The following is a 24,604-nucleotide window of genomic DNA, read 5'->3' as shown; positions in this document are numbered from 1 at the left end:
ACAATGATATGAAATATGTTATTGTTAATTTTTGGTCAGCTAAGGGGAATAGTGTCTATACATAAATAAAAGGTATAACTATTGTTGGTATTTTACTAACATGGTGTATATATATATATATTTACTTTAATAATATGGCCTTTTACTAAGGTAAAATATGTCCAGCATCACAATTTTAGAATGGTCATATATCGACTGGATTTTTAAACTTATATGTAATCCAATTATACCTATACCTAGTTCCTATTTCCATAAATTTTTCAGGAAATACTCATCACCAGTTGTGCAGGAGAGATGAAATCTGAGGTCCTGTTGCTTCTGTGATGAATATTTTAACAATATGAAAGCAAGTTATTGCTGGAGCAGAGAAAAATAGTCCCTTTTTCTCTGTCTGGTGAACACTGAAGCCCCTTGGCCAGAAAATTATTCCCAAACTGTAGTTATTCCAGGGGAAGTGGAACAGCTCCAGTAGGCTGACTGGAAAAACCTCCTCAGCCTAATAAAACATGTTCTTGTTTATAGAAATCACTTCTAAGGTAGTAGGTACTGCTTCTTATCTCTCCAGCTGGGGAGATAACTGCATCTCGCCCTCCAGTGTTTTCAGTATGACTTTTTTTTTTTTTTTCCCACCATCTTTTGCACAAAGCCAAATCTCAAAATTGTGCTCAGGAAATACTCCTGTGTTTGAGTTCTGGTCTGTGGATTCAGGTATGGTTTAGCCTTTGTCTGTAACCCTGCAGTGTAGCCCAAATCAGTAGTTTGGTGCAGCTAACACTCTTCTTATCCTTAGCATTGCATTCTCTGAAAACTTGCTCCACTTTCATCCCACTTTCTGACTCCTGTTATGTCTCCTCACAAACCCACCATGTCTCTTTCAGTTCTTCAACCAGGTAATTGGCTCCTTCTCATTAGCAAGACCAGGGCACATCTGGAACTGCTCAGCAGCAAACCACTGGTCAGAATCTTTGCAATGATGAAAATTTAAGTGCCAACAAAGGGTTAGTGTCCCTAGAGCAAGGCTCTAACTGACCCACAGTGAGATCTTTGAACTTGGGTGCCTAATCTGTTGGATGTTATTGTGGCAGATGTGGATAGATGTTAATTTAATGCCCTCACGTTCTGTGTGTGAATCTATCTTGTTAAGCCAGTTTTGAAAATGAGACCAAGACTCATGAAATTTAAAATTCTTGTCCTCATGTTGCTCCAATTGTAAATATTACACTGCTAGTAGGAACAATGTCCATGTCCATGTGCTTGTTAGGCAATACCAGCTCACCTTCTTACCTCATCAAATATTAATGAGCCATGTTTAAATTGTGGTTCCTATCACATGCAATAAAATTAATGTTTAGAACATTACCAAATTGTTTCATTTTGGTTTTTTTCATGTATGGTTTGCAGGTGGTGAACTTTTTACTGGTCTCTACAGTGACTACTGGGGAAGAGATGCTGCCCTGTTTCGCTCCACGAATCGCATGGCCCATCTCCGAACAGAACCTGACAATGAGCGCCTATTGAAAGGTATGGGAAGGAGAAGAAGAAAGAACCACGGGTGTTTCAGATGACTAGACAATATCTGTATAACCACAAATTTTAAAAATACTATTTGTGAATATATATATCCATTTGGAGGTAAATTCAATTAAACTACGTTTTTTTCCTTGACATTTTTCATCAACACCCTATTTCTATCATCTAGTTGCCCTTAGGTAGCTCTCTGATTGACATAATCCTGTTTTTTAATTTTATTTTTTGCTTGCTGCCATCTGATTTTTAAGGGCTGAAAAAATAGGAGAAAGTTTTAATAACTTAGACTCAATTCATTTCTGTTTTCTTTTAAAGAACCAAAATTTGTTGGCTCATATATGATTCCTGACAATGAAGATCACGACGATAACAAAGTATATTTCTTCTTTACTGAAAAAGCTTTAGAGGCTGAGACGAGCACTCATGCCATATATACCAGAGTGGGACGAGTATGTGCGGTAAGGTCCTTTCTCTGACTCCCCAGATAAATGAAAAAGAGAGCGTGTTCCTTTCTTTGGTCCTTCTCCCCCAGGCAAATATGTCATCTGTTAGTGCATGATGGTCTGAATGAAAACCTTACATCTACTCACCCTTGAGCACAATAACATTCACAAGTCATCCAAAATCTGTATTTGAAGTTCAGTTTAGCTGAGAGAGGTGGTAACAGTAACAGCAGTTGCCCACAGGACTTCTCTTACCATCCACATTCTCAGATCAGATCAGGGCTGTATCATCCTTTGGACTGGCTGTAGGTCCAGGGCCTCTTGCAGTTCCCACAGCTGACATAAAATGATGTCCCTTCATATTCCAGGTGACAGAAGCAGCCCAGCCACCAGTCCTCTCTGATATTCCCTCTTGCTTTCCTATTCTGTCAGTGAGGACTGAATTGAGGTTGTGCAGGGTCAGTAGCTTTCCTATCAAACAGCTGGATAGGGTAAGAGGCAATGGTCACAGATTGAAACACATTAAATTAAATCAGAATGTAAGGAAACATTTTTTTACTGCCAGGGTGGTTGAACACTGACAAAGGTTGCCCAGAGTCTCAATCCTTGCAGAGGTTAAAATCCTCACTGGACACAGGCCTGAGCAATTTACTGAACAACTTGTTCAAAGTAACTTACTTTGAGTAGGACAGTTGGACAAGACAATCTCCAAAGGTCCCTGACAAAATCATAGAATCATAGAATGGTTTGGGTTGGAAGGGATCTTAAAAATCATCTAGTTCCAACCCCCCTGGCATGAGCAGGGACGCCTGTGTTTTCATAAATTTTGAAAACCTCTGATGCAAGAATGATAGCAAGGGTGCAATGCCAACAACCTCTAGAGTGTTTTATAAATAGTAGCCAATTAATGTTTTCATTTAATCTCTCATTCCTCTTCTTAGCAACTAAGAAAAGTTGTGCAGATAGGAAACTAGAAAGAATGATCAAATTGTCCAGCAAATTATTATCACAGGCAGACTTAAGTTTTGCCAGAAAAGTCATGAGGAAAGACCTTGCTTCTCTCCACTGCCCTGCATGATCATCCATTTCCCACTCAGACCATGCTCCTGGTATGTTGATGGCATCTCTTTTTGGCTCCCTGACCCACACACAGGGAGATCTCAGGCAGCTGGTGGAGAGAAGCACAGTTAACACACGATCTCCTGAATCAAGCTTCCCATAACTGGTTCTCTTTGAGCAGCTGATAAATTTTGAGTGCATTCCTTTTCTAGTAACTGACCACTGTTACACTGGTGAGAGGAGTGCTCCCATTCCCACTGGGACTACTCTTGTTTGATGAAAGAAAGAAAAGAGAAGGTTATTTCTTAACATTTGATTTTGTTTCAAAAAAAATATATATTCCCCCTCCTAACTCTGGGAGGTAGATTCTTGAAAGTATTGTGCGAAGAGCAAGACACAAGTTAAAAATCTTCTGTCACCTCCACATATGGTATATGTCACAAATGCTCACCAGCATACTACCTATTAAACTTCCTTCACCACTCATGTAAAACTAAAAAACATCTGAAGTATGCAAAGTACCAAATTGCAGCCTCAGACATTGATGTTCACAAAGCCAGTTGGTTTCCTGGATTCCAGCCCATATCAAGATCTGAAGTAGAATTCTTTGGCTTATGTTCTTCATAGATTATTTTAAGTTCCCTCTAGTCTGCAATATATCTACCTGGAAGTCTTATCTCTAGCCATGGGTTAACCCGAAATCCCACAGACCTTTCTCTTCCACTGCTCCAAAACTCCAAGTCTTTCATCATCTGGCCATTAACAGCCATATAATTCAGAGTTTATTTAGTGAATACAAACAATAGCTAGTGATTCAGGAACTGGCCTTTTTTCCCAACTTCTATATTTTTATCTGAGCTGTAACGGGTTTTGCAACACAGAGGCACCTAGTCTGCATATTTCTACTTCTCTGAGTAAAACAGCTGTTTGTGAGAGGAGTTTTGCAAGCCTATTGCAGAGCCTTCAACAGCCAGTTACACAGACTACCTGAATATAACGCCATAGTTTGAGGATGCTACCTAAAGGTTAAAAAATCTGATTGCTAAGTGGTACTAAATGCTCCCTTTTCTTGAAAGTCCCAACAGTTGCCCCAGCTGTACCAGCTCTATAGATAGATTCAGGGCTTCAGCTTCCAAATGCATCAAACTAACCCTGCACTGAGCTCTTACAGCAAAGCTAAACTTCACTAATGTACTTAGTATATCTAATTTACAAAAATGAGCAATAAAAAAAGCTTTGCAACAGCTGTATAGTTAAAACTATCCAGGGATGTGGTATAGAATTAAAAAATTCTTATAAACCCACAGCTCTTAATGAGACCTGGACTTGATCAGTGCAATCCTACTTGAAAACTGACTCCAGAGAAATAGTACTAGTAATAGCCATGTGGTTTGGAAAGGAATGCTTTTGGCATTAAAAGACACAATGAACAATTAATTCACCAGAGATGTTTGTGCTTCCAGACTTACTCATTCAAATTACCATTGGCACTTGTTTCTTTCTACACAGAATGATATGGGAGGCCAGAGAATGCTCGTCAATAAATGGACCACTTTCCTCAAAACCAGGCTAGTTTGTTCTGTGCCTGGGAGAAACGGAATTGATACGCATTTTGATGAATTAGGTAAATATCCTAGACTGCAATAGACCTAAAACTATCCAAAAAAGCCATACATAACACATCTTCCTGTTAAATATTCTTCTTGTTTTATTCATTAACAGAGGGTGGTTGTTAGTGTTTTGTTTCCAGTGTATATGCAGTTCTATAAATATGGAGCTGGCTATCACCAATTACTCTTATATGTATTGCGTTGGTTTTAAAGATCGCTTTTAAAATCTGTATAAAATTAAATAGAATAAATGAGTAAAATAAGACTATACTTTTAGCAATCGATGAAGTTTCTCTTTTGGGGCTGGGAAAAGTAGTTTCTTATCAATAATGTTGCATTTAAATTTTACAGAGGATGTGTTTTTGCTGCAAACTCGTGATAACAAAAATCCAGTGATATTTGGCCTCTTCAACACTACAAGGTAAACAACTAGAAGAAATAATAGCAGCCACGGAGGAATGTTTGAACAGTCTATTAAAGAGATAGAAGCTGCATGATACATATCCCCTAGCAAATATATAGTAAACAGTTTAATCTCTGTTCTAGTCCCAGTGGGCTTCCTTGTTAATGTAAAAACTGCTCTATAACACTCAGGGGCTGAAATCTCATTCAGTGATTCAGTCTATCAGGATCACAAATTAATTAAATGTTTCTCAGCTTGAATATTTCCTAGTGTTGAAGTTTATGTGCTCCTGCATGCTTATGAGAACAGCATCTCAGAGTCCCCTGTATTCCTCAAAGAGTTCACTGTATTTCAAGGTTAAGCAGATAGCAGCTTAAATTACTACTGACTTCTTAGTGAAGTCTAAAGCACTGGCTGTGATGTTGCTGGTGGCCTCCTCTTCCTTTTCCACTGCAGCCTAGTTCAAGTGTAAGCATGTAGCTCTCTCATCTTGGAAATCCAACTGTTAGTTTAGGATGTACTGGTAGAAAAGACCAGCTGTGCTTTGGCTACTATCTCTTGATTTATTTTTTTCTAATAAAGACAGTGAGATCTGCTCCTCTAGGGATGCAGACACCTGGCATTTCCTACTGGCTCCCAATGTCAGTAGAGAAAAGTGGACACCCAATTAAAATTATTTCGATCACCTTGTGAGGTTTTCAGAAATAGTTCCTTTGTAGAGAGCACTGATGCTTCTTTAAAAAAAAAAATCAATTGCTTCTCTGGAAATAAGTGAATAAAATTTAAAAGTAAAATAGAAACTTTTATGTGGATTGACCTACATAGAGTGATTTTCTGATCTAACTAATAACATCAACCAACAGTCCCAAAAAAGGACTCATTTTAGTCACTGTTTATTTTAGTCAGCATTGGTTGATTTCCACCTTTCCAAGCAAAAATAATAGGAAAAATGTTAGAGAAGAAAAATGGTAAACTGTTTAAGTAACTAATCAAAGACATATAAAACCTGAGTTCAGTTCACTGTGCTTCCTCTGTGTTTCTAAACAAGTAATTTAGAGATTGTGTTCACCATCATCAAATTTTGGCATAACAACACAGAGCTTCCTTGGAAAATGTTATAAACATAAACACATTAAAGACATTTAAAGAACATTGGACACAGTAATTAGAAAAAAATCATATAGGAATGAATTAAGTAGTATTTTCTCCCTGAATACTGTTGAAATGTGACTTATTTTAATTGCACAATAAAACCAGTATTATATATACTGAGTGGGAGATATGGCTTTAATAATGTCTTTAAATTTCACTTCCTAGCAATATATTCAGAGGCTATGCTATATGTGTTTACCACATGGCAAGTGTCCGAGCGGCTTTCAATGGACCGTACGCTCATAAAGAAGGACCTGAATACCACTGGGCTCTCTACGAAAGAAAAGTACCTTATCCTAGACCTGGTTCAGTAAGTACAATCTATTTTCCCTTGCTTTGCTATGTAAATGAAACTGAAAAGAAAACGTAGACTGCTGCTAATACACAAATCTTCCTGACTTCACAGTCCAGAGTATATTTCCTTGAGTACTCCGCATTTCTGGAAAAGTGTGGAATGGCTCAGTGATAAGTTAATCAAGTACTAGACCTATACATTTCCAAAAGGCAAATAGTGGGATTAAGTATATAAGGTTTTTCAAAATCCTCTTGGGACTTTAATTTATCAACCTTGTGTGAAAGTCATAAGATTCCAAAGTTAGGACCCCAGGGATAGAAAGCGGCATCTCTAGAAGGTGGGCCAGATGCTGCATTGAGAAACAGTTTGTGTTACCTGTGAAGGAACCTCATCTTCTTTGTTTTGCCTGATGAAATCAGAACATTTAACAAGCATTAAAGGAAGGAAAAAAACAAAAACCACAAGAGGAATCCATTATTTCAAGGTGAGGTGGTTCTGGTTTGGTTTTTCCACCTCTTTTTCAAAAAAGACCAAATTGGAATACTTCTATAATTGAAATCAATGCACAGGTTAGAAATGAGACATAAATTTTAATAAAAGTAACTAATCAGAATAAATGCTTTCGTAGATGGGGAGCAAATTCTCCATTATTCAAGGTCCTTCTCTCAAGACTGGTTCTTTCTAGAAACCATGGTCTGTCACCCTTGTAATTCATTGGTTTGCTTTCAGACAGCACAGAGTGAGATTTTACTACCCTTAAGCTCATCATCTTAAGCTTGCCCTTGAGTTTCCAGGCTTATCAACATTTTTGTTCTGCATCCTTTAAAAAGAATACAGAAATACTAAAACAAGATTGCAAACAACCAAACTCAGCAAAACAATACTTTTTTTTTGTTAATTTTTACACAAGTTTCTTTATAAACATTTTTTCCCCCAATGAACATTAAATGAAGGAAAGAAAAAACATATTTTGAAAACATGATTAATCTTTGTAGCACACTCTGTAACTTTGGAGGTGCTGTCATATAGAGAGTTGTTCCTGCCTGGCATTTAGATTTCTAGAGGAAATCACAAACTCATTACTTAGAGGCAGGTAATTAATTTCTACAAAGCGTTCTTAATTCATGTGTTGATTTCACAAAGGCATCACAAATAATCTTCACCTCAAACCCTTTTCCTGAAGTTTCTGTCCCAGGGCTCTCACATCTCCTCCTTCTCTGCCTATTGGTGCAGCTTGAGGGTGCCCTTCGCTTTTCAGGGGCCCATCACCATCTCACAGAAGAGGCAGAGCCAGGGCCTCCCTCACTTTCCCCTTCCTTCTGCCAGTCAGGAGGAGCCCCACAGCAGGCAATGCCAGGCTAACTCAGGGAAGCATCACATCCAGGATTTCTTCCTTGCCCTGTACCTTTTGGGATTACAGCTACTTACCCACCCATGGCAATTGTCATCTGTTGCAAAGCTGCTTTTGTTAACACCCATGAAGCTCCACCCCCTATCGTGTCAGCATTGGGTGGATTTCTGGCTCTCTGAGATGCAAAGACATTTCCAACAGCTGTTTGGCTAAATCCCCTCCAGTTTTCAAACTTCACCTCTTAATCTTCTCCCAGGCTGGGGGCTCACTCTCTTGAGCTTAAAGGGAGAATAAACAGTTGATGGAGCATTACTTTCTGCTGACTCAATATTCTCTTTTATACTGAACACAATCATTTTCAGTAATAAGCATTGCATACAATTAATTTATCACTGAATCTCAGTAATGAGAGGTGAAAAGGCCTATAAACTTACCTACTCTGTGCCAGTACAGCCTTTCTCCTTGTAGTGCGATTTCAAATGCATGTCCTTTCTCTTTTTAAATTAATCATTTTAAATTCATGTTTTCCTCTGCTTCTCTTGGGGTTTGAGACATAAGTCAAATTGTTGAATCAGGTGCTCCAAAAAAGAGATTATCTGAGATTTAAACATTGTGAATATGATTTGACCATCTTGGCCAATGAGATACCACTGTAGCAAGTGCTGACATAAATACCAAGTAATTTTTTGGTTTGTATTGTTCAAAGTCACTGGTATTGAGTCAGGATAGAAAAATAGATAAATAAATTATTACATTTGGAGAAAAATGGTTGAATTCAAAGGAATTATTGGTTTCCTATTTGAGTTTTGGTATAACAAATTTATATTTTTTGCATGTACCATGCATGGATTGCATAATGGTTGTATATTTTACAATGATGATACAGTCCAAGTTCTTTAAGTGGTGTTCATTTTTTCCAGGCAGTAGAACGCCTCACATATGTTATCTGGACTAGCATTAAACACAGGCATGAATTCAGTATTAATGACTGCAGTTATTACATTGATATCTCCTAGCCCTGAAGATTAAATGGTGGGGTTTTGGCAAGAAGGAGAGAACACTGAGTCAGCACTTCAGCAAATTTGACAATGATTTACAGAAACACTGCTCTAAGTTCCATTCACTTTCAAAGCTTCTCTCCCTTGGACACCTTTGGGTCAGACTGGATTGTCACCTCCCCAAAAGGCAAGGCGTAGGAGCTGAAAAAGGAGTAGAAGTGCAAGTAATTTTCCCCATATCATGGAACAAATTGGATAAGGAACCAGGTCCTTCGGGGATGTTAATAGATTTAATCGTGTTTTTCTCTATATGTTGCAGAGCATATCAGAGGCTGAAGTAGCTGGTTCTGCCAGCTAACAAAGCATTAATTGATTCATTTTTGGCTACTCATTTAAGGCACAGTTTAGAGGTCTTTTCAATGTTTTTCCAAAAGCAGGAAGAGAAAGCATGTGTCAGACTGTAGCCAAGTGTTAGGTTTCAAACTCCAAAGAAAAGCTCAGCATACTGGTAAACTCAATCTCAGTACCTTTCCCGTTTCAGGAATGTCAGCGACAAGAGCCCAAAAATAACCTACTATTAGGCATCTCTGAGAGTCAGCACTCTTTGATCTTAGGTATTGAATGAGTAAAGAATAAGACTATAAGGAATGAGAGTAGGGCTTAAAGCTAAATAAGCAGAAAACCATTGTTAAGAGTCATGCAGATTCTGACTGGCTCTGAAATCCGCCGCACTACTTCTGCCATAATCTCTGCCCCTGTTTTGCTTATTCTTTTAGTTCATTTAGGCTGTACTGCTTCTGGAACTGACATCAGTAAAATCAAAGGTGGTGTTGATAGACTTCAGGGACAGCTGCATCTACTGTTTCCTTTCTAGACTACTTGATTTTATTTAATTAAAAATGAAAAGCCTGTGAAGGATTATTTTTATTAAATCTCTCCAGGGCTAGAACTCTGTAAAGGGAACCTGGCAATGACTATTCACTTGATATGCTGTGCAGTGCATGAGAAGTAGAGGCTTAGCCTGTCTTCATGCTCCAGCTCTGTTTCCTTATTGCAAACAGCCAGTGAAATTCCATCATTAGGTTGATTAGACAATTACTTTTAAGTCAACACTGAACAAATACTTTCCTGTAGCTAAGCCCAGAAAGTGGAAACAAACGTTGCACTGCTTGACAAGTGCAGGAGTTTGTTATTGTCAATTATAGTTGACCACAAGTTTAAAATTACTGTTTCCAGTAAACGTAAAGGGTATTTTGTTTCATTTTATTGATTTAAAAATCCAATTTAAATAGGGAAAGGCTGCTACTGTGGCTTTGCTTGAAATGTTTCTTAAACCACACTGTCTATGAATATTTGGAGAAAGTAAATGGTTACTGAGATATTTCCAGCTTGATCATAAATGGTTTCAATTAGACATCATGAAGCAAATTGGAAATGTAGAATCTGTGTTCAGCTGGGAAACACTATCTCCTTCACAAAGCATCCTAAAATTAACTTCTCTCTTTAATGCTTTAAATTATCCCTAATTGCACATTTGACTGAAGGAGTAAGCTTCTTTTAATCAGTCATTGATGTAAAGTTTATTTGCTTTGCAAACTGATAGATTGATCAATGCAAACATTAGTATTTGAAGCTAAACTGTGATATATAATACTGGCATTGTGAGTTAGGAATTAGAATCAAACATAATACTGTTAGAATGCCTGAAATCAAGAATTACTGTTGCTGCTGGCATAATTTTTAAGTCTCCTTAGTTTCTTATGGTAATATGTTTTGCAGTCAAAAAGTAATGAGACTAGAGATTGATTTCAAGTATTAGTGTTCTGCTGACTCTGCATGGCTGTGTCTCTGCTGGGACAGGAAACCCCTTTCTCTTAACTCTGTCAATGGCCATTTTGATTACATCTTCAGTATGAATTTGGGGAAGACATAAGCACTATGGCTTTCGTCAAAATCTAGACGTGCTACTATTTATTCTTCTCTCAGCATGCCAAAGAGGGAGGAACTCCCTCTTTCTAAATATGACGATGCCAAGGCTCTGTTCAACATTCCCTTTCTTTTCATGATTAATAATCTGCACATGCTTAGAGTTCACTGTCCCAATTCCTATTGTGGTCTTCTGTGCTCGTTTATAGGACAGGTTTTCTGTAGACTTGTCTTCACCCCTGAAAACAAGACCTGTTTCTAACAATTTATTTGGCAAACCTTCAGGAAAATCTGTTTTCTGTTTTTGCAGTGTGCCAGCAAGGTGAATGGAGGTCTGTACACTACCACTAAAGACTATCCTGATGAAGCTGTCCATTTTGCCAGGACTCATCCACTAATGTATCAGCCCATCAGGCCTGTTCATAAGAGACCAATACTGGTTAAAACAGATGGAAAGTATAATCTTAAACAACTAGCAGTGGACAGAGTGGAAGCTGAAGATGGGCAATATGATGTCCTGTTCATTGGCACAGGTAATTAAAGAAAGCAAGAAAGAAAATGTAATAAATTTTCTTTTGTCTCTAGGATGAAGGAAGTCTATATGACATTCCTTTTTATCAATCTTTCTTTGCACAACTGTTCCAGTCTTCACCTTACAGAGGATAGCAGTCATTGTAGACCTGTGCTTCACTGTGATGATAACATTACATAGGAAAATAATGGTAGGGAAACATTTAAAGACTAGGAAGAGAATCCTAAGTACAGGATTTCATTTTAATTTCTTTCCTTTTCCAACAAGAACCTTAAATTAAATTGCAGAACAACTGGCCTTATATTTTAAACTTCAGAACACAATCCTGTATCTGAGCATAGATCTGAGCTGAGACCTGGAGGCTTGAGAAAAACAAAGGTGATATGATTCTCAAAAATATCAGCTCAAGTTACTGGCTTTATTCCACAGTTTATTTTCCTCAGTTCTGGAGACCACAAGTCTAGCTGATACCATTAAAAAGAAACTGCCAGCTTCCAGAGTTGGGGTTACAACACAGCTCAAGGAAGGAAGAAGGAAATGTCTAAGTTTTTTTTTTTTTTAAACTGTTAGAAGTTTCCTGACAAGCTTTCTTGTCTTCCTTTTGTGCCATTTTCTTAACATAGAGAGCTTGTTTAAAGAGATTTTTAAACATCTTCCAAACAAACATGACTAAGGCAAAATATAATATAGACTAAGTCTAAGAAAGCTGAGAAAAAATAGATAACCTAATGGTATCTGAAAAATAAGAAAACTTAAGAAAATAAGAGGGAAGGCTGGAACTAGGCAAGATTTTAGTCACATCTAATCTGTCTGGAAAAAATCCAAGGATTCTTACATTCACATTTAATCAATTTAACAACAAGAGTGGTTTCACAAATCATTTTGACCATTTTGTCTAGGAAAGCAGTTACAGTGAATTATTTTTTTACTGATGAAATTCCTCTGATAAGCACATTTTAGTGTTGAGAACGTTCAAAAAAAGTATGCTTGTAGAATAGCAAAGGCTTATTTATCCTAGAGTTCTTTTCTAAGTCTCAGTATGGTCTTGTTATTGAACTTACTGCGGTCTATAAAACACCATGTGTCACTTATTTCTGTAGAGCATATTTTATAAGGTGGCCTCCATTTTTCATATTTTCTGCTTGCATTTCTGATTGAGATTGTTTAAAATGTTCTTGTACATAAGACCTCTGTTTAGCAAAGTTAAATCCAAAGGGGCTTAAGCGTTTTGCTGTCTGATCTCAGATGAGAAGAAATTCCAGCAAAAGAATTTGGATTTCGAACACTCTGAAATGAAACCTGCAATCTCTGCTCTGACAAGGTTCCCATCAGAAAACTCACTGCTTTTTTGGGCAATATGATGTTAGAAAGGGTTAATATTTTTCTTAATCCAAATCCAACCTGCTGTGTAACATATTTAAGCAATGTCTTAGAGCTGAGCAAAGTTTCCTTAGGGTAGCAGTGCAGGTTAGAAAGGTTCACCAAAGGAGAAGTCCGAACATCAGAGCTTTCACATATCTGTCAGCAGGATTTAAAAAGAGACTTGCTTATGAAAATCAGATCTCAGAATACAATTTCTTTTACTGTTCCATCACAAAATTGATGTCTTTGATTACATATTCTCTTTGAGAAATGGTGTATGACCCCAGTTTAATGGTTCCTCTCTTTGTTTGCCCCTTTGATCTTTTGCTGAACATTTTTCCCAGTGCTTGCCTGCTTAATATTTCCCCTGTAAATCAAAGGCGACTGAAAGTAAAAGAAGAAAGGAAGTGATATCTGCCATTGCTGATGACAGATTTTCAGATTAAGGAGTGGAAGACTATTCTATTAATAGCCAGCAAGGCAAAACTGAAGTAGTGGAAGACCAGATGCTATTTGTGTGTTTTAATTTCCTGCGAGAGTTGCAGGGACAGAGAGGTTGATAAATCTAAAGTCCATCGTGCCTTAGTCTTTTTGATGTTTTAGTTCATCTTCCTTTGACCAACACCTTCAGCTCAACAGCAGCTCAGTGTTTTCCTAGAGGAGGGTGAGTACAGTGCACAATGAACCCCTGAAGGTTTTCCTACTCTTGCCTGGAGGAACAGAGCTGCTGCCAGCAATTAAGGTCATTAATAGTTTCCTATCTAGTGTAAACAGTCAGATCCTATAATTACAGTTACTTTACACTTGCTTGCCTCAATGGACTCGGATGGGCTCCATGGATTCAGTTTCTGCCTACTCCCATTTCTTTTTCTGAAATACGGTCATTTTCTGTGATCCTTTTGCAGTTCACCAAGGGGTTATGACCCAGCATTTGAAAAATATAGTTAATCATGTATCCTAGGAATGTTTCAGTTGACTCTTATTTTCCAGGGACAAATTTTAATTTTTTTAAAATTTTTTTATTTTATTTTCCCAGAGTAAGAATCCTCATTAATCACAACAAAATGCAACTATCTGTACATATTTAAAAATTTCTTTCCATTAACAATTTGAAGTCATTTAAGGTATTTGAAGGGCATATAAATGTTCCAATTTTAACTTTTTGGTGTGTTTTGATTTTTTTTTTTAAATTTATTTCCAGATAATGGCATTGTGCTGAAAGTCATAACAATTTACAATCAAGAGACAGAATCAATGGAAGAAGTGATTCTTGAAGAGCTGCAAGTATTCAAGGTGAACTGTGATGCATATGAAGTGTTTATAAAAGTCCTGAATTTTCTGCAGAATTAAAATATATAAAAAATCTGAAGGTAGTCAAATATATAATAGCTGTGTCCAGTTATCTAGTTATTATATGACAAGAAATCTTCATTTTCAACTGAAGTCTTTCTGTGTGGAGTTATGGCCCAAGTACTGAAATATATTGAAGCAAATCAGGACTACTGCCTTTCTGTTTACGTACTTGGAGGTCATAGTGTGACTTCTAATTAGAAACTTATTGCATTTTGTTTATTTTTTCCTGATATCCAATTAAGTAATTAAAAGAGGATAACTGCACACATGAAAATGTGCCTGCTAAAACCTTGGAAATTTAAATGAGGTCCAAATAGAAATAGCCCAATCCTCAGAAAGACTGAATCACTAGTGAGGCAAAACTCCATTCTGCTTAGGAAGAACTTGATTAAAGCTCAGCATTTGGTGTGTGGCAAAGCTAATACAAAGAAATTCTCTTAGTGAGTATTCACATCATGTCACAAAGCCACATAAAGCAAGAGACTAAGCTACTTCAAACTATAGGGAAAATCAAAGCTAAACATTTAAATCTGCTACCTGCATTTAGGCAGAGTAACTATTCACTCATTTCCTGGGGCAGAGGCAAAATCACAGAATTTGCCCCTCTTGATAAAGTTTGTTTTCAACAGGCCTATTAGGGACTATGTCTTGCTCCAGGAAATCTGAGCAAAGGGCAGAGAGGACAATGGTAAAAGAAGGAATTCCTGCTATTTTTATCTTATCTTCAGTGAATGTTTTGTTATAAAGAACACTCCACTTATCACTCTCAAGTAGGACAAAAGAGATTCAGTGGTGGCAAGAGTTAATGTCATGTTTGACAGGGAAATTGTAGTGTTCCTGTAGCTCTGATAATCCTGAATTAAGTGTTGGCTGGTTGTTTTTAAATAAACTCTTTTAAAGGAATACTTCTGGAAGTCATTATTTCCTCACACTTTCCTTAAAGAAAGTAAAAGAATCTTGCAAAGCTGAATGCAATAAGTAAATATCAATGCTATTTTACCTAATTTATTGTCACAGCAAAAATACATTCTTTTTTCTAAGCAAGTAAATATTTCCTATTTTTTAGATGCCAGTTCCTATTATTTCTATGGAAATCTCTTCAAAAAGAGTAAGTATTTGACAAGTTTGAAATGTGAAAATTGTGACTCAAATGTAATGAAGCTGTAAATGGTATAGAATTCGATGCATAGATAGCTGGATGTACACCATCTATAATGAGTTCTAGTTGGATATATATAATCCTGTAACATAAACTTATGGTTATGTACTCTGCTCCTTTATAAAGCACTTTTGTTTTTAATTTCTAAAGTTAAATATCCTTAGTTCACACTATCATGCATATCAAAGCACATAAAACTCAATTTATTTCATGAGTTACTTTCATAGTAATCACAGTAGGGACTATCTTGGTGAATATGGCAACTCACGGAAAAGTTCCTTGCTGACAAATGCAGACAGATTTTGGCCCATAGGGATGTCAGTGCAAAAAGAGCCTTGATGGGTCTCCCATAAAGTCAGTTGCCTGGTAGGGCTATTTGGATCTGAGCCCCTTTAGAGTTTCCGCTAATTTCTGCTAAAATAAACAGCCAGTTTACTACTCTTGTGGCTAGATTCTTATCCATGCTATATCACTGTATCATCTCAGCATGAAGCCATAATAAACACCAGAGGATAGTTATATCTCAATGTTAGACATCCCGTGTAATATGGGTGCATATACACATAGTGAAACACAAGTAACAAAGGATGAATATTGCATTAATAGGAGGTGTGAGTCTGCCCCAAAAGATTATTTCAGTCTTGGTGCCTAGCCAACTTGTATTCTCCCTGTAGGTAATGCAGAAAGACAAAATCCTCTGGTGATGATTCAGGAGAGAATCTTGGGTCTAAGTATTCTGAATTATTTCCTGCATCATTGTTTTCCATGGACTGTGAGAGCAGCTCTGGAGACTAGAGTGTCTAACACTGCACCTGAATGATCACTTGGAGAAAGACTCTGCATCATTTCAGATAGTTGTCTTGCCTTTAACTCTCAGTCAATTGTCATGGTAAAAGGATTATGTTGGAAGAGTAAAAAGGAGATATTTTATAAAAAAAATTGAAGTAGCTTTCTTCCACTACATCAGTCTTCCAAGGAGGCTGATATCTCCACTAATTCAAGATATATCTGGAAAATCTGGAGAGAATTGTAAGAAAGCCACCAAAGCAATCCAGTGGTTGAAGAACAAAAATTCTTATGAGGAGTAAAAGTAGATTAACTTTTTCAAGATATCAAAGAGAAAAAGTGAGGGAGAATAGGAGAGTCATACATGTATTTTACCATGTGAAGTGGCTTCTGACTGTGTGTATGGGGATTCTGGAACATTGATAGTAAAACAATAGAAGATTTAATAGCCAAGTTCAGCTTGCTGAATGTAGATAAACTTATTCTTAAAATGGAATACAGTTATCTAATACTGAGGATAATTGAATGTTGGAATACATGTTAGGGACAGGGCTGGCACCAAGTCATTTTGTCTTTAAAATCAGCAGAAATGTAACTTAGCTGAGTATATGTGAAAAAATTGATGTACCTTGAGAGTTTTGGCTGGTCTCCTTTGACCTTGGAGTGACTGAGCCTGAGGAGATCTCCTTGCTGGCTATGCCTCAATATCCTTATAACACTGACCAGTCTTCTCCAAGTCATAGTACAATAAAATATCATATTTCAAGGCTGAGCTATTTATCTGCAGAAACTGGGAAAGAATGTTCTTCTTTGATGTTCGGTTGGCTAGATATCAGCTGCTTTTCTGCCCTCCTCCAGTGAACCAAGACTTAGAGACACCTTTACCCCTGTTAAAAGATGAAAGAGAAAATCCCATCTCATGTGTCTCGTTAAAAGTGTTGTTCATGTCTTCTGGGACAATCACAATGCAGCCTTTGCAGACAAAGAATCCCCCTAAAACAAGTATCCTAGGTTTCTTCTTCATTCCAGTAGGGACACTGAGTTCCTGATACTATCATCTGGTTTATCTCAGCAGAAAAATTCTTCAAGCATTGCTGCTACCAGCCTCTCCTAGTTTCTTCCCCTATCATCTCTGAATGTTAAATTTCTGTGATCTAAACAATATAAGAGGTGTAATTAGGAACAAGAATGAACTATCTGTATTAAAATTTGTGTTTTGCGATAGCTTAAATGAGCTGTCTATATATTCCAAGGTTAAGTAATTTTAAAATAACAGATTTTGAAAGCTTGGTCAAAGAGTGGGAATTATGGACTAAGTTCGGCCATTAGGATAAGCACAGTTTAGGAACCCCTTTTCTGACTGGTAAAACTGTGGAAGTGGGCTGTTCATAAGCAGTTTGTATTGCAGTGAGCAATGCATATTTCTGTGTTCAGGCAATTTACCTTCATTGATAAGACAACTTTTTCTCAAACTCCTGTAAATTCAATCTATTCTTTTCTGAACTGATTGTGCCAGCATCTGAAGTAATATTTTGATCTGAAGTAATATTTGATATTCAAATCATTTGATTTGAAAAGGACATTTATGTGAACTCAGAAGTTTCATTAGTACTAATGCTGAAAAAAATCCCAAACCTTACAAATAAACATTGAAGACGTAGATAGTGACTGGCTAATTTGTAAGAAAAGACTGCACAATGGGAAAAAAAATAGAAATCTCTCTACTACTGTTCATGGAAATGTGTGGCCATATTTTAAGTAGCCGCATCAAGAGTTAAATTTACTTGAAAACTCCCATTTTAAAATTGAGCTTGCTTTTAACTCATGCATATTTGAAATTCTTTGTTTAAAGTCTTTTATATTAGGAGATTTTTTGCAGATTAATTAGATGACAGAGAAGTGAAGAGGGAGGCATCGGAAAATATCTTGAGGAAGAGAAAGAAACGTAAACCCCTGCCTATTCAAACACAAAGCTTACAAAGCTGAAAGTTCAGAAGCGAGGAAATGCCAAAACAAACTTGTTCACTTTACGTTCTTTCTTTTTCTCTGTTCTCATGTAGGAGACTTTAATCTGTAATTAGATATTCTTCTACAGAGTAACTGTGCCTCCCTCAGGGCACAGGCTGGGTGTGCAACTGGCAAGCAACGATAAATCTAACATTTTTTAATAACTGCATTGGTAACACAAGTTTTAGTGGAAATTCTGGAATTTAATTTTATATTGTGTATTTTTTTACAGCAACAGCTCTATGTTGGCTCCGAGTCAGTCATAGCACAGGTGAAGTTCCACCAGTGTGACATGTATGGCACGGCCTGCGCTGACTGCTGCCTCGCCCGGGATCCCTACTGCGCCTGGGATGGGATCTCCTGCTCCCGCTACTATCCCACAGGAGTGCAGGCAAAGAGGTGAGACCTGCTGCTTTTTCTGACAGGCTTTTTGCAAAATATCTGCATAAACGGTTCTTACTGCAACAGAAAGTGCTTCATATCTCCCCCTCATACAAATAACTGAACAGTGAGATGTCAGCTGCTGATTTATTAGCATAACCTTAGGGGATTGCAAGTAGCCAAATGCACAGGAATATTTTTGTGAATAAAGCTAAGTTACTTAGGAATTATTTACATTACATTGTAAACAAACTCTTATTTCCTTATACATCTTTTCATATGCAGAGAAAAGACACTTTACAACATGAGAGACTTGCTTTGGTAGTATTATACAGTGAGTATATAACACTGTAATAACATATATAATAGAATTTCTAAAAAAAAAAAAAAAAAGTAAAGAATCTGTGTTAGTAGTCAAATACCTTCACCAGCCATATCAAAACAGAGTTCCTGCAAAAGCTTTGCAGAAACTTCCTGTAAAATGTTCGGGTTAGGCTTTTCGCAGTGAATTGAAAGGCAGGTTACTCTAGAGGCAGTTCAAAGCACAAACATCATTTAGGTGCTTTAATTCTTCCCTTGGGGAGACTATCCCTCTCTATCACCATTCATTTATTCATGGTTCTTGGCCTTCATTCTTTCCTGCAGTCATTTCCCTCTCTTCTTCCCTCTAAAACCCAGGCTCTGCAATTCAGCTACCCGAATCAAGCTGCTAGAACATTCATGTTTTAATCCAGACCATTTTACAAAACTTAGTCATCTCTGCCACCTAAAGAGAGTAATTTCTAACCTGAGAAAGAAAAATTCTTTCTGTGGCTTTTTTTGGAATTACTCGTGCAGCAAATATATGCTTAAGTATAAATTAGACCTGGAAGGACTGCAAGGATTACAATGACCTGAGTAACTTCCACAGAGAGTTTGAAAACTAGTGGAGGTTATTCAGTAGTATCCCTAATATGTTAGTGTTTCCTAAGGAAAACCAGGAAGGTATGTCTTTGTATTTTTTCTTTTTTTGATCCTGCACATCTTTATGAATCTGGATGCACTCAAACAAATGCAGGCTGACAGTAACCAGGCCCAACACACATTTCTGTAGATTTTTCTAGAATATAATTAATAAAGTCATGTTACCTTGGGTAACATGACTTTTTGGATAAGGCACATTAAAAAGTAAAAATGAGAAACACAGTCTATGACTCAGCATAATTAAGAATCTCTTGTATTTACTACACTAAGACATAGGTTAAACCAAGTAGGAAACCTACACCACTTTTACAAGCAGGATTGCATAGTCTTCTCATGCCTCTTGCAAGTAGATCTAAAGGGAAGTAGTGGGCTCCAGCTGTCTGCTTAGTGTGAGATGAGTCTGGTTAAAATTTTCAGGACCTAGATAAGAAATATGAGCAGTTATATAGCAGGACGGGTAGATTAATGTGCTACAGTATGAGTAGAAATTGAATTATCATAATTATAAAGCATATGGGTTACTCATCTAATGATGTAAAATTCATTTGAGGAAGGGAAGGCTTTAAAAATCTCCCAGCAGCCTGCTAGCCTGCTAACAGCATCACCATTTATGTTGTTCTACAGGCTACTTATTGTCCAAGAAAAGATAAGAGAAACTCACTCAGCCCTGAACTCTGTTGTACATGTTTAGCATATTTTTCGTGTAAGACAATTTCCAGAGTAGCAGCCTTTAAGTCCCCTGACACACACATTTATCCAGGGCTGAGTGATATGGGCAGCACTCCAGGCACCTTCCTGTGCCTTGTGCCCCCGACATTCAGCAGGTCAGTCTCTAAAAGAAGAAAATGCTGCTGCTATCACCCTCCTTCTCTTGAGATAAGCACTGCAGTGTGGAGAAGGGATTTGCATTCAATTGAATGTTCTTGAAGTCTGCAAAACTTGTTTTACATGTAAGAGTTTGGGGAACAGCCAGCAAGACTAACAATGTTGAGAGGTACGGATGGCATTTGCTTTGCTCACTTTAGCTCATAGCTGAAGCTCAGAGCATTTCAAATTTAAGAGCTTACACTAACTTCGTGGTACATGGGTGGAGAGACAGGAGAGCTACTTGGGACATGTTGGGAACTTGCTTTAAGTTGCTTCCCATCAGGTGCAAGGTGAGGAGCACTGCTGGAAAAGGCAGGTCGTGGTAGACTTGGAGTTTTCTGATCTCAAGTGGACTCCAAGCTGATAACCCTGCCATGGCTTTTTTGGACTCCAAACAGAATTAATGCCACATCGCAGAGCATTCATATCTTAATCTGGTCTTGTCCAGGACTCCAGATTCCTGCTCAAGCTGTACGTGGTAGCATAGGTAATGTGAGTGCAAAGGGCATTGGAGAGCACTGGTTTCACCTGTTCCTGACATCCCTCTCATCATTTGGACTCATGGAGCAGTGCCTTATGTTACAACACACTTGAGCTGGCCTTAATACCACCTTTATCTGCTCAAATGTGACCCTCATACTGTATATTTAGGTGGACTTTCGACTTGTAAGAGCAGTGCTGCTGGTGAGTAAGAGCACTGCTCAGAGCTCTCTTTTTAATTCCAGTCCTATTGTTGAAGAGTTGAGCTGGGGCAGGGATGTACAGTGTGTCCTCCCCACTTTGATTCAAGTGTTATCTGCTTTAGATCCTAAGGCCTCCAAGGTATAACAAGTGTTTAGAGAAACATTAAATAGAAATCTGTAAACTAAGGCGTGTAAAGGATTTAAAGAGAAGTGAAGCATAAATAGAAAAACCCTCTGCTTGACATCTGGTACTAATTTTTCAAATCATGGAAGTCTTTCTTATAAATCCTTGTACATGCATAGCCTGGATAATTAATTAAATGTAGGATTTAATTAAAGACAAAAACTGAGTCCAAATCCCATATCTTGATCCTGGGAGCACAGCACACTACAGTTCCATGGTAATCACAGATGTATGGTTCCTGAATACTGAAAATACTTCAGATGCCAGAAGGAATTTCTATTGCATTCAAATTTCATGAAGTGCACTTGAGAAAGTGTAGGTCCAGAAATGCTTTAGTTCACAATTACCTCTGCAATCTGATTTACACAGGTTCAATATTTTTCTAGACAAGTACTAAATTCTGCAAGTGAGATTCTTTGCTCTTTCAGCTCACTGTCCAGGCTGAAAAAGGGCTGAAGTAATTTAAAAATTGTCTTTGAGCTTGGATCTAGTGTGATTCTTTAGCTAATTTTTAGAAGCTGACAGTCACTCCCCTGCCTCTTCTCCCTCTCTGGTCTGTTTCTACATCAATCACTCCACCAGCAAGCATACAGTCTGCTGATTTACTTATGCAAACTGCAGTGGTGCCTTTTCCCCTCAAGACTTTTCAACACCCATTCCTGGGAAATAATAAAGAATCATAAAAATAATGATCATGATGATAATGCTTGTATTGCTTTCTTGCAGACCATTTTTGCTAAGTTCCTGAAAGCACAGAGTTACAGACTGAAGTCTAAATTCATAAAGTTATATATTGCAAAAGGCACTTAAATACATTCAGCACATTTTCTAATCACTGAACATTGCTTATAGTAGATTATCTCAGGGATTGCCGGGTACTCTGTTTTTCACAGAATTCTGAATAAAATAATTTCTAAGAAAAAAATACAAAAAAATACCAGGCTTGTATCAGTATTTATGAAATGAGTTTATCTTCCAGTATCGCCCGCTTTTTCAGCACCTCATCCCATTTTTCCCTTCTCCTCAGGAAAATAGCAAGTGAGGGCATTGGTAAATGTGTTTCCCCTAGTCTTCATACTCACAACATCAAAATTCCATCAAACAAACATTTCTTTTCCTTGAATGGAGAAATAATCCCATTTTACAAGACTAGGATTTTTTTGGCTCTACAAGGATCATAAGGAACTTAAGAGAGAATAGAACATGTCTGCTACCTGTCCTGTTCCTGCTAGATAGGGGTGCTGGGCCTGACAGCAGCAGCGTTTTCTTGTTTGTTTTTTTTCAAGGCTAATGCACATCCTATAGAGTTTATGTATATCTGTGCAAGACAGTGTCTCTTTTGAGCAATCTTTGTACACAGTCATGCAAACCTTGTGGCAACATTATTCAGCACTGACACTTTGCAGAGTTATCAGTAGGCATAGCTGCAGCATCCATACATTGTAATGAGAACTCCCAGACCATAATAAAGCCCAGTTGCTAGCTCAAAATCTCCATTTTTTTGTTTGATAACATGCATGTATTTTTAGCATCTCTCCTCAAAAAGCCCCACTGAATTTGCAGGTTCCCCTGAAAAAACAATGGCAAAACATTGGTTCTTCTTTGAATACCAGTAAAGGTTAAATCTGTCCTCTTGGTCCACCGACACCCCTGGATCAGAACTCCATATGGGTGACAGAACTTGGATAACAATCACTGTCTACTGCCAGGTTAGAAATGTGATGAGTAACATCCATGGACAAGATCTTTAAATAGTGTAAATCTATGCAGTTCCAGCAAATTCTATTTGTGCCAAATAAAAATTCTGTTTGTGTTCACTTAGCACCAGACAGAAAAATTATTTCAGTATTAAATGCAGAGAATAACAGAACTCTTTGGCTTTGCTTGTTTCTAGCATCTATAATTTATACTGTACACATGCCTGCTGTGTAAGATTTGCTGCACTGCATATTTCTTCTCTAAATCTGTTATGTATGGCATTGGCAATGCAGTGTAGAATTACTCTTTATGCAAATATAGGAAAGGTATCCTTAGTAAAACTAAATTTCAGGTTATAGAACATACTACATCTGGCAAGGTATAGCATTCCAATAGGCTCTTTTATTTCCCAAGTAAGCAATCTTAATCTTACTTATCAGGACACTCAGAGCTAAAAAAAAAGCCATATAAAAGCACAATTCTTCTGGGAATGCACCATATAATCATGGTTTTCATTTTTTCTGTAAATGCATATAAACCCCAGAAACCTCAAAACTCAGACTGATTCTTCTTTCAAAAGCACTTGCAATATTTCCAGGTGGAAACCAGGGCTCCCAGGTTCTGACCACAGTTCTGCCACTAGCTCACTTTCTAGGCACCGGCAAGTCATGAATCTCTCTGTTTCTCTGTTGAGAAAAATGAGCTTAGTAACTGTCTGTTACAAAGGTGTAATAAAGTGTTTTCTCTTTACTTTGAGATTCCTAAGAGAAAAAAAAAGCATAACACAATAGTGAAGGTTAAAAGAACTACCATTCACATACATGGGAAACTGTTCTAAATTAAAAAATGAAAATTTCCTTGTTTTCCAGAGAGAGAATCAAAACACAGGCTAAAGGTCCCTAAGACTGAATGTTCTCCAGTTGGTTCAAGGGATCTGTTTTGTTATTTATGACATCCATGTAATTAAGTATAAACTGGACACATAGGTGTGCCTCTTCTCCAGACGAATGTGTTTCTTTTTTTTCAGACATGTGATTCCCTGTAGGTTGAGTAGAGAAAAAATGCTGATGTATAAATTATTACTTCTCACAACAATGTTAATTTTTTATAGCAAGCGAGACTTAACTCCTTATGTTTATAATTAATGCCACTTTAGCATAACCCAACAGTATGTCAGCTAAACGTGTTCTCTCAAAGAATTCCACTTTTTTTCCCTCCAGACGTTTCCGCAGACAAGATGTTCGCCATGGAAATGCAGCGCAGCAGTGCTTTGGCCAGCAGTTCATTGGTAATCTATTCAACACTTACAAGTTGCTAGTAAATGCCTGGAACAGACAACACAGAGTCTGCCAAGAGTATGAGCCAGACCTGAGTTTTTTTATTGGTATATTCCTATAATGTTATAAGAAATCTGGGGATGAACCCACGCCACTCAGGTCTAAGAATTTACTGTTTCAGGCGCATCTCCTAATGTTCATGTGGTTCTGCAGCCCTGATATTCAGATTAAAGATGGGGATAATGAATCTCAATGGCTTCCAAGAGAAATAAAAGAATAAAGACTGAGCAGGCATAAGAAACAACAGGACTGCCTCCTGAAATGGATATGAAATAATGTCAGGACACTAAGCCAGAATTGAAGGGGCTCAGTAGCATAGACATGAGCAATCACACGCCAGAACAAAAATGTGTATTTATGATCATTATCAAGTTTTCTGCTTTAAAAAAATCAAACCAATAACAACAAAAAAAATTAAAAAAAAAAAACAAAAACAAAACAAAACAAAACAAAAAAAAACCACAAAAAAACCAAAAAACCAAAAAACAAGTAACCAACAAAAACCCCCATACAAACAAACAAATGCCC

At 37.4% G+C, this 24,604-nt stretch overlaps 1 protein-coding gene across 1 annotated transcript in view; it reads left to right on the top strand.

Annotated features, from left to right (window-relative positions):
- Positions 1–24,604, top strand: part of SEMA3E (semaphorin 3E) — a 136,056-nt gene that overhangs the window by 106,054 nt on the left and 5,398 nt on the right. The window contains exons 6-15 of the mRNA XM_027883659.1: positions 1,402–1,521; positions 1,843–1,985; positions 4,539–4,653; positions 4,991–5,060; positions 6,360–6,504; positions 11,075–11,297; positions 13,860–13,951; positions 15,078–15,119; positions 18,196–18,362; positions 23,960–24,027. Of these exons, the coding sequence (XP_027739460.1) occupies positions 1,402–1,521; positions 1,843–1,985; positions 4,539–4,653; positions 4,991–5,060; positions 6,360–6,504; positions 11,075–11,297; positions 13,860–13,951; positions 15,078–15,119; positions 18,196–18,362; positions 23,960–24,027 (1,185 nt within the window). The remainder of the gene's footprint in view (positions 1–1,401; positions 1,522–1,842; positions 1,986–4,538; positions 4,654–4,990; positions 5,061–6,359; positions 6,505–11,074; positions 11,298–13,859; positions 13,952–15,077; positions 15,120–18,195; positions 18,363–23,959; positions 24,028–24,604) is intronic.

This window comes from Empidonax traillii, unplaced genomic scaffold, assembly GCF_003031625.1.
Source record: "Empidonax traillii isolate 1590-97213 ecotype Southwest subspecies unplaced genomic scaffold, ASM303162v1 scaffold131:size1687323, whole genome shotgun sequence".
Lineage (NCBI taxonomy): Eukaryota > Metazoa > Chordata > Aves > Passeriformes > Tyrannidae > Empidonax > Empidonax traillii.
Note: the sequence above shows the minus strand (reverse complement) of the source record. Positions and strands in the feature narration are given on the sequence as shown.